Source organism: Oryctolagus cuniculus, chromosome 2, assembly GCF_964237555.1.
Source record: "Oryctolagus cuniculus chromosome 2, mOryCun1.1, whole genome shotgun sequence".
Classification (NCBI taxonomy): domain Eukaryota; kingdom Metazoa; phylum Chordata; class Mammalia; order Lagomorpha; family Leporidae; genus Oryctolagus; species Oryctolagus cuniculus.
In genome coordinates, this window is record NC_091433.1 from 197,813,191 (window position 1) to 197,825,301 (window position 12,111).

The window sequence follows — 12,111 nt, forward strand, 5'->3', positions numbered from 1 at the left end:
CCAGAAGATGACCCAAGTCCTTAGGCCCCTGCACCCACATGGGTGCACATGGCTTTCCCAGGCCATAGCAGAGAGCTGGATCAGAAGTGAAGCAGCCAGGACTCAAACCGGCGCTCATATGGGATGCCGGCACTACAGGTGGCAGCTTTACCACTACACCACAGCACCAGCCCCTTAAACCACTTTTTGAAGGATTTACTTTGGGGATTGGCGCTGTGGTGCAGAAGATTAAGTCTTTAACTGCAGTGCCAGCATATCATATGGGCACCAGTAAAAGTCTCAGCTGCTTCATTTCAATCCAGCTCGCTGCTAATGCACCTGGGAAGGCAGCAGAGGATAGCCCAAGTCCTTGGGCCCCTGCACCCATGTGGGAGACACAGAAGAAGCTCCTGGCTCCTGGCTTCGGCCTGGCCCATCCCCAGCCATTGTTGCCATTTGGGAGTGAACCAGAGGATGGAAAATATTTTTTCTCTCTCTCTTGCGCGCTCTCTCTCGCTCTCTCTCACTCTCTCTCCTTCTCTCTCTGTACTTCTGCCTTTCAAATAAATAGGTTATTTTTTTAAAAAAGCTTGGGGCCGGCACTGTGACTCAGTGGGTTAAAGAGCCCTGGCCTGAAGTGCTGGCATCCCATATGGGCACTGGTTCAAGTCCCGGCTGCTCCACTTCCGATCCAGCTCTCTGCTATGGCCTGGGAAAGCAATGGAAGATGGCCCAAGTGCTTGGATCCCTGCACTTCAGTGGGAGTCCCGGAAGAAGCTCCTGGCTCCCGACTTTGGATCATCCCCGGCCATTGCAGCCATCTGGGGAGTGAACCAGCAGATGGAAGACTTCTCTCTCCATCTCTACCTCTCTCTGTAACTCTGTTTTTAAAATAAATAAAATAAAATCTTTTTAAACAAATTTAAAAATAATAATAAAGCTTTACTTTGCTCCCCAGGTCATTAGAGATCTAGAGTCAGGAACTTCCCTCTGCTGACTCGCTCCTCCAATGCGCACATGGGTCAGGCCCAGACCAGGTTGAAGCTGGGAGCCAGAAGGAATCCAGGCAACAATCCAGCCACCTGAGCCATCCCTGCTGCTCCCAGGGCCTGCATCAGCGCAGGAGTCCGGAGTCAGAACTGAGAATCAAAGCCACGCCCTCTGGTGCAGCTCGGGTGTTCTGTGAGGCTAGGTGTCACCCCCCTCCCACCACTTTAGATCAGAGAACAAGTGACTGTCAGGTGCCACACCGGCCACCTTCCCTGGGGTGTGCACCGAGCACTGGCCTTGCGCACCCCCATCACCCCCAGCAAACCACCTCCCAGAGGCTCAGCCAGGCTGATGGGTGCAGAGACAGAGGCTTGGCGGGAGAGGGGCCTGTCACTGGTCCAGCCTCTGTGTGGCACTGCAGACCTGCGCCACTTCACAGCCTGTCCACAGAGGAAGAGGGCCCTGAGGGACCCCACAGGACCAAGCAGGCAGTGAAACCCCTAGAAAGGGGCCTGGAGCTGCCCCTATACCCCCGCCCCCGCCCATGGGTGCACAGAAGGGGGGACCATCATAGCAGGTACTCTGGCCTCCCCCATAGTCTCAGAGTCGGGGCCAACCAGCCTTTCCCCAAAATGTCCAAGGAAGCTAGACAGTCTGAGTTTCTGTCTTGGCAGTGAAAACAGAAGAGGGCCCACATGATGAGAGCTTTCACTAAGAACAAAAGCAGACTGGAGAAACCCTCCCCGCGGGGCTGTCCTCCTGCAGGGCTCCGGGAAGAGCTGGCTTCCCAGTTCCTCACTTCCCAGGTGTCAGCCAGGCCCCAGCCATCCTGAGGGAGGGTGTGCCCCCGCTGGCGGTGGGCAGGTCCCTGGCGGGCCCTTCGTGCAGCCCCCTGCCCTGCGAGAGGGGTGGCCTTGCTGTCCTGTGTAGCACGGAGAGTCTTGGGGTTTCCATGGTGGGTGTTCTGGTCCTGGGTCTGACGGCCCCACTTGCCCTCACATGCTGACAAAAAGTACCTGCAGCTTTCTCACAAAAGGTGCCACTAGCCACAGTCTGGGCTCTCAGGAGCCAAGGCCCAAGCACCTGTGTGGGGAAGGGAGGAGGTGAACGGGGCTATGGGTGCAGAAAGTCATTGTGTGCCCAGCAGGGAGCCCCCTGCACCCACCAGGACCAGCTCACCCCCCCTAGGGTCTGCTCTGCTGTCCTGTCCTCAAACTCCCCATTTCTAGGTCAGGCACGTTCAGGGTGGTATGGCCATAGACCAAACTCCCGATTTCTGAACTGAGCCCAGGTCCACACTCTGCACACAGCCCCACAGAGTGCACTGGGCCTGTTCAGGACTCTGCCACCTGTGCTGTGTGGAAACTGGAGGTTTCCTAACGCAGACTGTGCACAAAGCTTCCAACAGCACCACCTCCGTGGCTTCCCCGCCACACGGCTGGATCACAGGACTGACCTTCCAGAAGTAAATTACTCATAAAGCAAAAATGAAAAGGTGCTTTTTAAACTTAAAAATCAGGAATAAGGAGCTCTCGGGAGCCAGGGCAGCAACATGAGGGCCTTGGCAAACTGCTGAGCTTCTCTGAGCCTGAGGTTTCCTCACCCGAGAAACGGGCTGGGGTGATCAGGCCACATCCAGGGTCCCCTGGGGTCACACCTGCAGGGCCTGACCCAGCCTTGGGCGCCTTCCTGCGGTCTGAGGGAGGGCTGAGTGCAAACAGCTGCCCCTTGCTCTCTTCAGAAGTGCAGAACCCCACGGCTGAGGACAGGTTAGCCCAGCCCTGGTTTTTACAGACGCAGAAACAGGCCAGGGAAGTGAGCAGCTGGGAGCCGGAGCCCATCTTTGTGCCATTCCGCTGAACTGCCCAGCTGTCTGCAGGACCCTGCAGCTGGCCTGGAGGCCACCGACCAGCCCAGGCCCAGAGAGGGCGGTTACCTTTGAGGCCCGGGACGAGGATCTGCACCGAGCAGGCATCATCCGCAGCCTGCTGGGCACATCCAGGAGGCAGCAGCGCCAGCACGGCCAGGCTGATGAGAGTGCCGGAAAGAGCCAGGTCCAGCTTCATCCTGAGTGCAGGCAGGACACTGCCTCCTATGGAAGGAAAGAGTAAACAGTGGCAGCAAACCCAGGCCAGGCAGGCCACAGCCCCTCACCGTGGGCCCAGGGCAGCTGGGCTGTGTGAAGCCTCCCCATTCTGCCCTTGTCTGGGGGCTGGCCCTGGCGGCTCCCCCCCCCCCCACACCGCTACCCAGCAAGCCGACTGGGAAGCTCCCCTGAGGGGTTTCCTGGCCCATGACATTCACAGCCCTCGTTCCAGGAGCCTCCAGCATGCCGGCCCATGGCGTCCAGGCTGTGTCGGGAGCAGAGGGGCCCCCCAGGACCTCCTTCTGGTCCTCAGGACAGACAACTCTGGCACAAGACTGCAGGGCACCTTGCATGGGCGGCCGCGGGATCCAGGAGCTGGAAATGTCTGGGCGGAGCTGTCGCAGGCACGCTGGTCTGGTGACTCCCTTCACACACGAGCGATCCAGCACCCACGTCCCCGTGGGAACGCAGCGGGGCTGGGGCAGCTCCAGGATGACTAGCGAGGAGCCCTGGACAAGCCAGTGGCCTGAGGCTTTGCACCTGTCCCATAGTGGGGTCAGGCTGGCTGCTCCTGATTCTCCATGGGGAGAGGCACTAAGACCAGCAAAGCCAAGTGGCCCCTGGAAACCACCAGACCAGAAAGGGGGCTCCCTGGGGAGCACCAAGGCCCCTGGAAGGCAGGGCACCCACTCATCCAGAGAGGCCGAGCCGCAGATGCCGCCTGGCGTCCACTCCGCACAGTCACTCATTCTGCAACACTCACAGACGCCGCCGACCTCTGCCAGGCACAGCTCCAGGTGCTGGAGGAGAGTAGGAGCGTCAGTCTTAGCGCGGCAGGCAGAGCCGCCTTGCACAGAGAAGAGCAGGGTGGGAAGGTGGGCTCTGAGCTGGGGCTGCCGCCGTCCGACCAGGCCCCAGGGAAGGCTCACCCACGAGGCAGGTGCTGGCGTGTCCCATGCCAGTGGGGCAGGCGAGGAGGGCAGGAGAGGGAAGAGCCGGCACCCATTATCACGCCGAGGCCTCTGGGGGTCTCACAAGAGGCAGGGGGCCTGGGTCAGGCAGTAGCTTTGGGAAAGGATCATTCTCAGGGGAGTGAGACTGGAAGCAAGGAGAGTGGACATCTCAGTGGGCAGGGATGGCGATGCGCAGGTGGTGGAGGCTATGAAAAAGGGGGGATGTGCAGCACGTGCGGAAGCAGAGCCCACAGTTATCTGAGACCGGGCAGGAGGAGGCAAAGATCAGCCCTGCCCTGAGCCACAGAGTGAATGGAGCAGCCAGCCGCGGGGAGAGTGTGCAGGGAGGGGCTGGTGTTGTGGCGCAGCAGGTCCATATGGGGCCGGTTCCAAGCCAGCTCCCTGCTATGGCCTGGGAAAGCAGAAGATGCCCAAGTGCTCAGGCCCCTGCGCCCACGTGGGAGACCTGGATGGAGCTCCTGCCTCCCAGGCTTTAACCAGGCCCAGCCCCTGCTGTTGCTGCCATCTCTCTCCCCGTCTCCATCACCCTGCCTTGTAGTACATAAATCAATCCTGTTTGAAAATGCCGGATTCTGGGCAGGGTGTAAAGATGTTTGTTTGGCTCATGGTTCTGGCAGCTGGAGATTTCAAACAACACTGTGCTAGGGAGGCCCTGGAGCATCGGGACAGGGTGGAGAGGCAGACCAGGGGCGTGCCAGGCTCAGGAGGCATGCAAATGAGGGAAAAAGGCTGACAGCCAACTCGCTGTGCAGCAACAGGTCCCCAGGGGCCAGGCGCCCTGAGAACCTTGATCGTTCCCTGGGCAGTGCCCGAGAATGAACCTCCTTCCACCAGGACCCTCATAAAGATCACCACCTCCCAACTCCATTGCTCAGGGAACCCAACATCCAGTGTATGCAGAAGACCCCAGCAGAGCCCACTGCACAGCCCACGAGACCCACTGGTGGTTTGCTGCCCATACAAAAGCAGGAGGGGGCCAGGACTGATGCCCCTGCAGGCCAGGGTCCCGCCCCTGGGTTAGCCCCACCCACCATGAGAACCTGAGATCCCTTCTGCTCTTACTTCCATATTCCTCCCAGAAATACACGGGACCCTCGGGGACAGAGACCAAGGGTGCACACGTGCAGTCACCCACGCTGGAAAAGCCAGCTCTTGGGATCTGAGCAACCCCATCCCAGCAGCATGGATGTGTCTAAAACCCTCCCCAGAGTCCCCACTGCAGCCACAGAAGAAAAGAATATGGAGACTGCTTTTTGATGTTACTGCCACGAACACTGAGTGCCCGGTGTTCACCTAAAGCTAAGCAGAGGGTTAATGAAGGGACGGGGGGCGGGGCGTGCCGGTGGAGGTGACCCAGCCAGCGGCCAGGGACACAGCACTCTGCCTTTGCAGACCCCGGGGATGGGAGAGAAAGCACCTCTCACCCTCGCGTCTGAAAACTGCCCAGTGGACGGAAGACGTCTCAAACTCAACAGACGATGGGTTCTGTCCCCCGTGTCCTCCAGGCCCAGCCCAGGCACCACCCGCGGGTGGGCAACTATCCCATACTTTGTCCGGAGCTCCCCAGGTCCAGGCACCACCCGCGGGTGGGCGACTATCCCGTGCTTTGTCCGGAGCTCCCCAGGTCCAGGCACCACCCAGGGGTGGGGGACTATCCCGTGCTTTGTCCAGAGCTCCCCAGCAATGGGGCTAAGCAGGCGCCAAACTGAGTGAGTGAAGCAGGGAGCGAGCGAATGAGCGAGGGAGCAGAGAGATTGCAACAGCCACACAAACAGAACCCAGCAGACGCGGGGCCAGCTCCTGGCTTCCCAGGGCCCCGGGTCTTTCCTGTGGTCCACACGTCCCCAGGCTGCCGCTCACACACAGGACGCTGATGGAGAAAGAATTTCCTTGCATAAACGGTCCTCAGTAAGAACAACATCCTTATCTCTGGCTGGGCCAGGGCGCCGAGGCCCCTCGCCCCTCACCCCTCGGGAGAGCAGCCTGCTTCCTATGCAGGGAAAAAGGATGGCAGGTGTGGAGTTCTCAGAAGCAGCACCCGGTGAGAATGAAACCGACAGCAAGGAGAAACCTAACACCCTGGGTGCACACACAGTGTTCATGCCTATCTACAGAGATCTCACGGCATCAACAGCGGAGCCTGGGGGCCTCAGGGCAACCCCAGCCTCAACGTCCGCTTCCCGCAGCACCAGCTCGCAAGACCCCCACCCAGCACACAGGCCTCTGTTGGCTTCTCACAGACTATGGAGGAACAAGAGGCCGGCTCCCTACTGGCTCCCTAGCTTGAAGCCAACCATCACCTGTTCTCTCCCTCAGCGCATGTGAGCAGGCTTTCAAAGTTGTCCACAAAATTGAATCTCAGTGAGCATTTGGGGCACTGCTCTGCTGCCACCAGGCACGGTGTTTCCCACAGAGCCAAAGCCCCGCAGGGCACAGCCGTGGCTACGGGACTATGGTATAAACTAAGAGCTGCAACCTGGCCTCTGCTTTAGCAACACAGCCAGGTCCTGACAGCCCGGGCCAGGGCCCAATCTGGGAGACAAAATGACCCCCATCGGCATTTGGTGACCCTCTCTGGACTTGAAAAGTCCTTTCTTACAAAGTCACCCAAGACTCACCTGGGTTCCCACTCCTGAGCCCTGGGCAAGGCCATTGCTCTCCAGCACCCGCACCCTGCAAACCAGCCCGCCCACCACCGCCAGGGCCGACTAATGGGGTCTGCCGCAGGGACCACCCGTGGGTCTGGGCAGCAAGGCTGCCCTGCCTGCTGGGCCTTAGCTTCTCTGACTCCTCTGTCGCCAGGAGTAGGAGACGCCGGCTCAGCGACGGAGCTTCCTCCAGGAGCTGCCCAGTCGGCCAGCTGTGGGGCTCTGGTGCCCGATTACTGACAGACGGCATCTTCTGCTGACCTAAGCGTACGCTCCCCAGTAGCCCAGGTGCAACCCAAGGTCTCGGCACCCCGCCAGCCCGCACCTGTGTGCTCTGTCACCCACCTGAGCACACTCGCGAGGGGCGTCCTGCCGGTCCCCGTTCCTGGAGAACACTGCTCCCGGGAGACGCATGGCTGCAGCACTGCAGGGGAGGCCGCGGTGTTATCTGCGAGCCGCTTCCTGTTTGAAATAAACCAGCTGTCCTGCAGGAGGGCCTGGACTGTGGGAACCCAGAGCCCCGCCCCACCAAGCTGTGGAGGGGACTAGCAGGAGCCTCCTGGAGATGCCCGCCACCCCGCAGCCCAAACGCCCAGGGCTCTTTTCTGCCTTTCTCTTCCCTTTGTCTTCCTGCTTGTGAATAAGCCCTATCAGAACACTGCACACAGATAGAAACACACATTTTTGTAATGATCTATTTATTTCAAAGTCGGAGTTAGAGAGAGAGAGAAAGATGGAGGAGACAGAGTTCTATCCACTAGTTCACTCCCCAAGTAGCCACATGGCTAGAGCTGGGCCAGCCTGGAGCCAAGAGCTTCTTCCGGGTCTCCCACATAGGTGCAAGGGCCCCAGCACTTTGGCCATCTTCAGCAGCGTCTTGGCCTCTGCCCGCTACTACCTGCTACAGGCCAGTGTCCCCGCCCCTGGTGTGAGACCTGCGGTGTCCCCGGGATGTTGCCCAGCGTGGGTTGGGACTGCAGGGGTTGCGACCTCAGCTGGGTTGTTCAGACGCTGCTGACTCTCTACCATACTCAGCGCCCGACCACATGGAGCGGCCCAGCCCCACTGTCAGCCACACTGAGCCTGAGAAACCACCGTCAGGTCCCAGATGCCAAAGGCCACCCCACTGCTCTCAGCAGGAAGACGCCGTCAGAGGCACGGGCGGGCAGCCTCTTGCCAAGGCACAAACACGCACAACACAGGGACATGAGCCCTCGTGGGCCGCACAGCAGAGCCAGCACTGGCATGCAGGCGGGGAGCAGAGAGTGCAGGGGCTGGGGAGCTGGGCACAGCCACACACATCGCCAGGCGGCAGCTGCCTGCACATGCACCAGAAGGGACCCTTCTCAACCCCCGGTGAAGGCGAGGGCCCCCTCAGCACAGGGCCCGAGGTCCAAGGTTAGCAAGGAAGGCGGGACCTCATTCAGGCCAGGCTGCCAGGCGGCAGGGACAGACCCACAGCTCCCGGAGCCCAGCCCAGACCCGCCCGGGACACAGCCCTCCTTCTGTCTCACGGTGGGTGCAGGGCAGCTCGCGTTTGTTTGTGTTCCTGAAATTCCTAAGAAGCGCCAGCAAGCGAGCATTACTGGGTGCAGCGCTGACGTGACGATCTGAGCCAGAGGTTTCCAGTCTGCAAACACCTGCCCACAGGGCCAGGAGCAGCACACATCGCAGGAAGCACGCCTTCCTTCTCCCTTCTTTCTCTCTTAAACGCACTGAAGTCCTGGCCATGCCTCGTGAACTCTGACCCTCAGAGAGTGGCTCCAGCAGGCCAGGCCCAGACTCTCGGCCTGCCTGCCAGTGGCTGTTTACATTTCTGAGATAACGAGCAATGTGGGGATCAAGAGCCGGATGAGAACCCGGGTCACGTGGGTGGTGGCTGCATCTCTGGACACTCTGTCCGTGAGGACGTTGCCCATGACCGCCCCCTCCCCAGTTCTGGGGCTCCAAGGACCAGGGTTCCCAGGAAGAGCTGAGCACTTCCACACCTCCCTGCTGGACTGGACGGGGCTCTCATCCCATCCTCTTCCCGCCCAGCCGGCTCCTCGTGGATCAGGAGCACAGGACAGCACTTGGCGTGCACCACGCACCTACTGACCACAGGAGACACAGGGCCTGTCAGTCACTATCATCAGACTCAAAACTGCCCAAACTTGACCCTGCCCCACAACCACCTGGAAGACTTCCAAAAACAGACTGCTGGGTCCTCCCCTAAGGTTCGGATCCAACCTGTTGGTAGTTCCAAAAGTTTTCATCTTCTGAATTTTTTTATTTTTATTTACTTGACAGGTAGAGTTACAGACAGTGAGAGAGAAAGGTCTTCCATCCGATGGTTCACCCCCAAAATGGCCACAACGGCCGGAGCTATGCCGATCCAAAGCCAGGAGACAGGTGCCTCTTCCTGGTCTCCCATGCAAGCACTTAGGCCATTCTCCACTGCTTTCCCGGGCCACAGCAGAGAGAACTGGATTGGAAGAGGAGCAACTGGGACTAGAACCCGAGGCCCATATGGAATAACAGTGCTGCAGGCAGAGGATTAGCCTAGTGCGTCACGGCGCTGGCCCCCTGAATTTTTTTTTAATTTGAGACAGATAGAGATCTCCCAACCTTTTGACCACTAGCCAAATGCCCACAAAGGCTGGGGCCAGACCAGGCCAGGGCTGAAGCCACGGTCTGGGAACCTGACCCAGGGCTCCCATGCAGGTGGCAGGGACCCAGGTTCTTTATTATTATTATTATTATTATTATTATTAAAGATTTATTTACTTATTTGAAAGTCAGAGTTACAGAGAGGGAGGGAGGGAAGGAGGGAGGGGTGGGTGGAGAGAAGAAGAGAAAGACAGAGACAGACAGACAGACAGAGAATCTGCTACCCGCTGGTTCATTCCCCACCGCCAGGGCTGGGCCAAGCAAAAGCCAAGAGCCAGAAGCTCCTTCCAGGTCTCCCATGTGGGTACAGGAGCCCAAGCACATAGGCCATCCTCAGCTGCTTTTTCCAGGCACATTAGCAGGGAGCTGGAGTGGAAATGGTGCAGCTGGGACTCAAACCGACACCCACATGGGAAGCTGGCATCACGGGTGACGGATTCACCCGCTATGCCATGATGCTGGCTCCAGGACCCAACTTCTCATCGCTTGCCTTGTTCCTCTTTTCAGGAAGCTGGAGTCAGGAGCCAGAGCAGGGACTGAAACCCAGGCCCTGGAACGTGGGATGTGAACAGACCAACCCCGGGCTTCAGGGCTGGGCCAAGTGTCCGTCCCCAAGTGTTTACATTTCTAACAAGTTCCCAAGCAAAGTTAAGCTGCTGTCCAGGCACCACCCGAAGACCACTGCCCACCTCGCAGGGCAGCTGTAAGGGTTTGAGTTGATACAGCAAACAGTCTACCCCAGCGTGGCCGCTCCAATCCCCAGCGGCTGAGGCTGGCTTCCTCAATGCCCACCCTCCTGCCTCTGTATGTCTGGAGCCTCAGGGGTCCGTGCACCTGCCTGTACGCACCTGTCCTGCACAGATCTGGAAAGTGAAAACCAAACTAACCCCTGATGGAAGGGAGAGACCCGCTGGACACAGCTCCCACCCTAGGGAAAACAGTTTCACCACCCGGTCAGTGGCCGTGCCGGACCATATAGAACAGTGGGACAAGCACACCACCACGGGAAGGGTGCAGGCAAGTGGCACGGCACGACCTCCCCACTCAGGAGACTGAAATGAACATGGAGGGAAGCCGTCCCAGCTGATGACATCACCCGAGGACGCTGGTCTCCTCCTGCCCTCCCAAATCTGCACACCCAAGGATGACCTAAACATTAGTCAAAGAAACGGACTCTGCGAGCCACGAGCCTTCCCGAGGATCCCAGCGGCGAGAGAAGGAAACGCCACACTGTGCTGCTGTTCCTTCCACGCCTGTCTCACTGGACTCGAGTTCACTGTTGGTTCTTGCACCTGTCTCCAGGGTCTCCACAGGACCTGGCATTCCGAGGACGCGGTCCCAGCCTGCCTCTTCACAACCCAGTGAGAACCAGAACACACTCTCATCTTCCTCAGCCAGTGCTGTGTCAGATCAGGGCTGCACCCGACAGCAGAGACGGCGGCTGGGGTCTGAGCAGCCAGCAGGTGACGTCAGTGCTCACCCACGCTTACCAGTACTGATCACCAAACACAGCAAAAGCGAGGAACGAAGGAAGACTCCAGCCAGAGGCTTTGCCAGAACCCGGAGCCGTGGTGCAGCGAGTCAAGCCACTGCTTGTGACGCAGGTGCCATGCAGGCATCCCACTTCAGAGCGTCGGTTCCAGACCCGGCTGCTGCACTTCTGATCCAGTTCCTGCTAAGGCATCTCGGAAGGCAGCAGAGGACGGCCAAGTGCTGGCCCTGCCACGTATGCGGGACACTGGACTCTGAGTTCCTGGCTGCTGGCTTTGACTTGGCTCAACGTGGCTGCCGCAGCCATTTGGGGAGTAAACCAGTGGGTGGAAGAGCTTTCTCTTCGTCTCTCCCCTTCTCCCTTCATCACTCTGCCTTTCAAATAAAGCTTTAAAAAAGAAAAAAATTAACCCCTTGGGACAGGCACTGTGGCACTGCTACCCAGCTACCCCATGCTTCTAATACAGCTCCCTGCTGATGGCCCGGGAAGCAGCAGGTGATGGCTCAAGAACTTGGGCCCCTGCACCCACCTGGGAGACCCAGATGGAGCTCCTGGTTCCTGGCTTTGGTCTGGCCCAGCCCCAGCTGTTGCATTTAGAGTGAACCAGTCGATGGAAGATCTGTCTCTCTCCCCCTGTTACCCTTTCAAACAAAATAAATCTTTTAAAAAAAATACACATTAAAAAAGTAACTGCTCTTCTGAAATACACCCAGTAACCTACTGCCTGTGCTGTCCCAAGGTGGGCCTGATCTAAGACCCTCAGCCAAGAGCCAGAGGAGCTGCCGGCATCTCACAGAACCATCTGAACTTATCTCACTCAGTGGCCTCCTGCAATGGAGAGGGCACGGAGGCCCAGAGAGGCTGAGAGACTCGGGAAAGCCACACGGCATGAAATGGAAAAAGCGACCAAGACAACCAGGAATCAAGTCTGCAACTTCCTGCTTGGTCCCACCCTCGATGTGGAGCATGCAGCCATGGCTCCGGCCCCGGCCACTCTAAGAGAATTCCCGGACATTGTCAGTCGGGGTCCTCACTCCTCCCTCACAAACCCTACAACAGGGATGGGAAAGCGCGTTCATTCAGATTTCTACCAAGGCCCGGATACTCTGCCAGGCCCTGGTCAGGGGCTGAGAACTGGTCAGTACTCACTGAGCCTTCAGATTTTATCATTTAAGTGAACACTTTCAGGACTGGAGAGATCACCACACACGGTCCAGGCAAACACTACTCCACAGATGAGAAGAGTCCTAGAAACAAGGTGACGGCTCCAGGCCACGACCCAGATCCAGGGCG

The 12,111-nt window shown here is 58.7% G+C and overlaps 1 protein-coding gene across 4 annotated transcripts in view; it reads right to left on the reverse strand.

Annotated features, from left to right (window-relative positions):
• Positions 1 to 8,390, reverse strand: part of COLEC11 (collectin subfamily member 11) — a 38,488-nt gene extending 30,098 nt beyond the window's left edge. For 2 of the 4 annotated variants that reach the window (XM_051833287.2, XM_017350634.3), the window contains exons 1-3: positions 8,264 to 8,282; positions 7,023 to 7,139; positions 2,906 to 3,061 (exon numbers count right to left, since the gene is read on the reverse strand). In XM_051833287.2, the coding sequence (XP_051689247.1) occupies positions 2,906 to 3,035 (130 nt within the window). In that variant the 5' untranslated portion in view covers positions 3,036 to 3,061; positions 7,023 to 7,139; positions 8,264 to 8,282. Of the gene's footprint in view, positions 1 to 2,905; positions 3,062 to 7,022; positions 7,140 to 8,263 lie in introns of those variants that run through there. The other 2 variants (XM_051833286.2, XM_051833285.2) reach the window with 2 other exon arrangements.
• Positions 8,391 to 12,111: the final 3,721 nt, after the last annotated feature.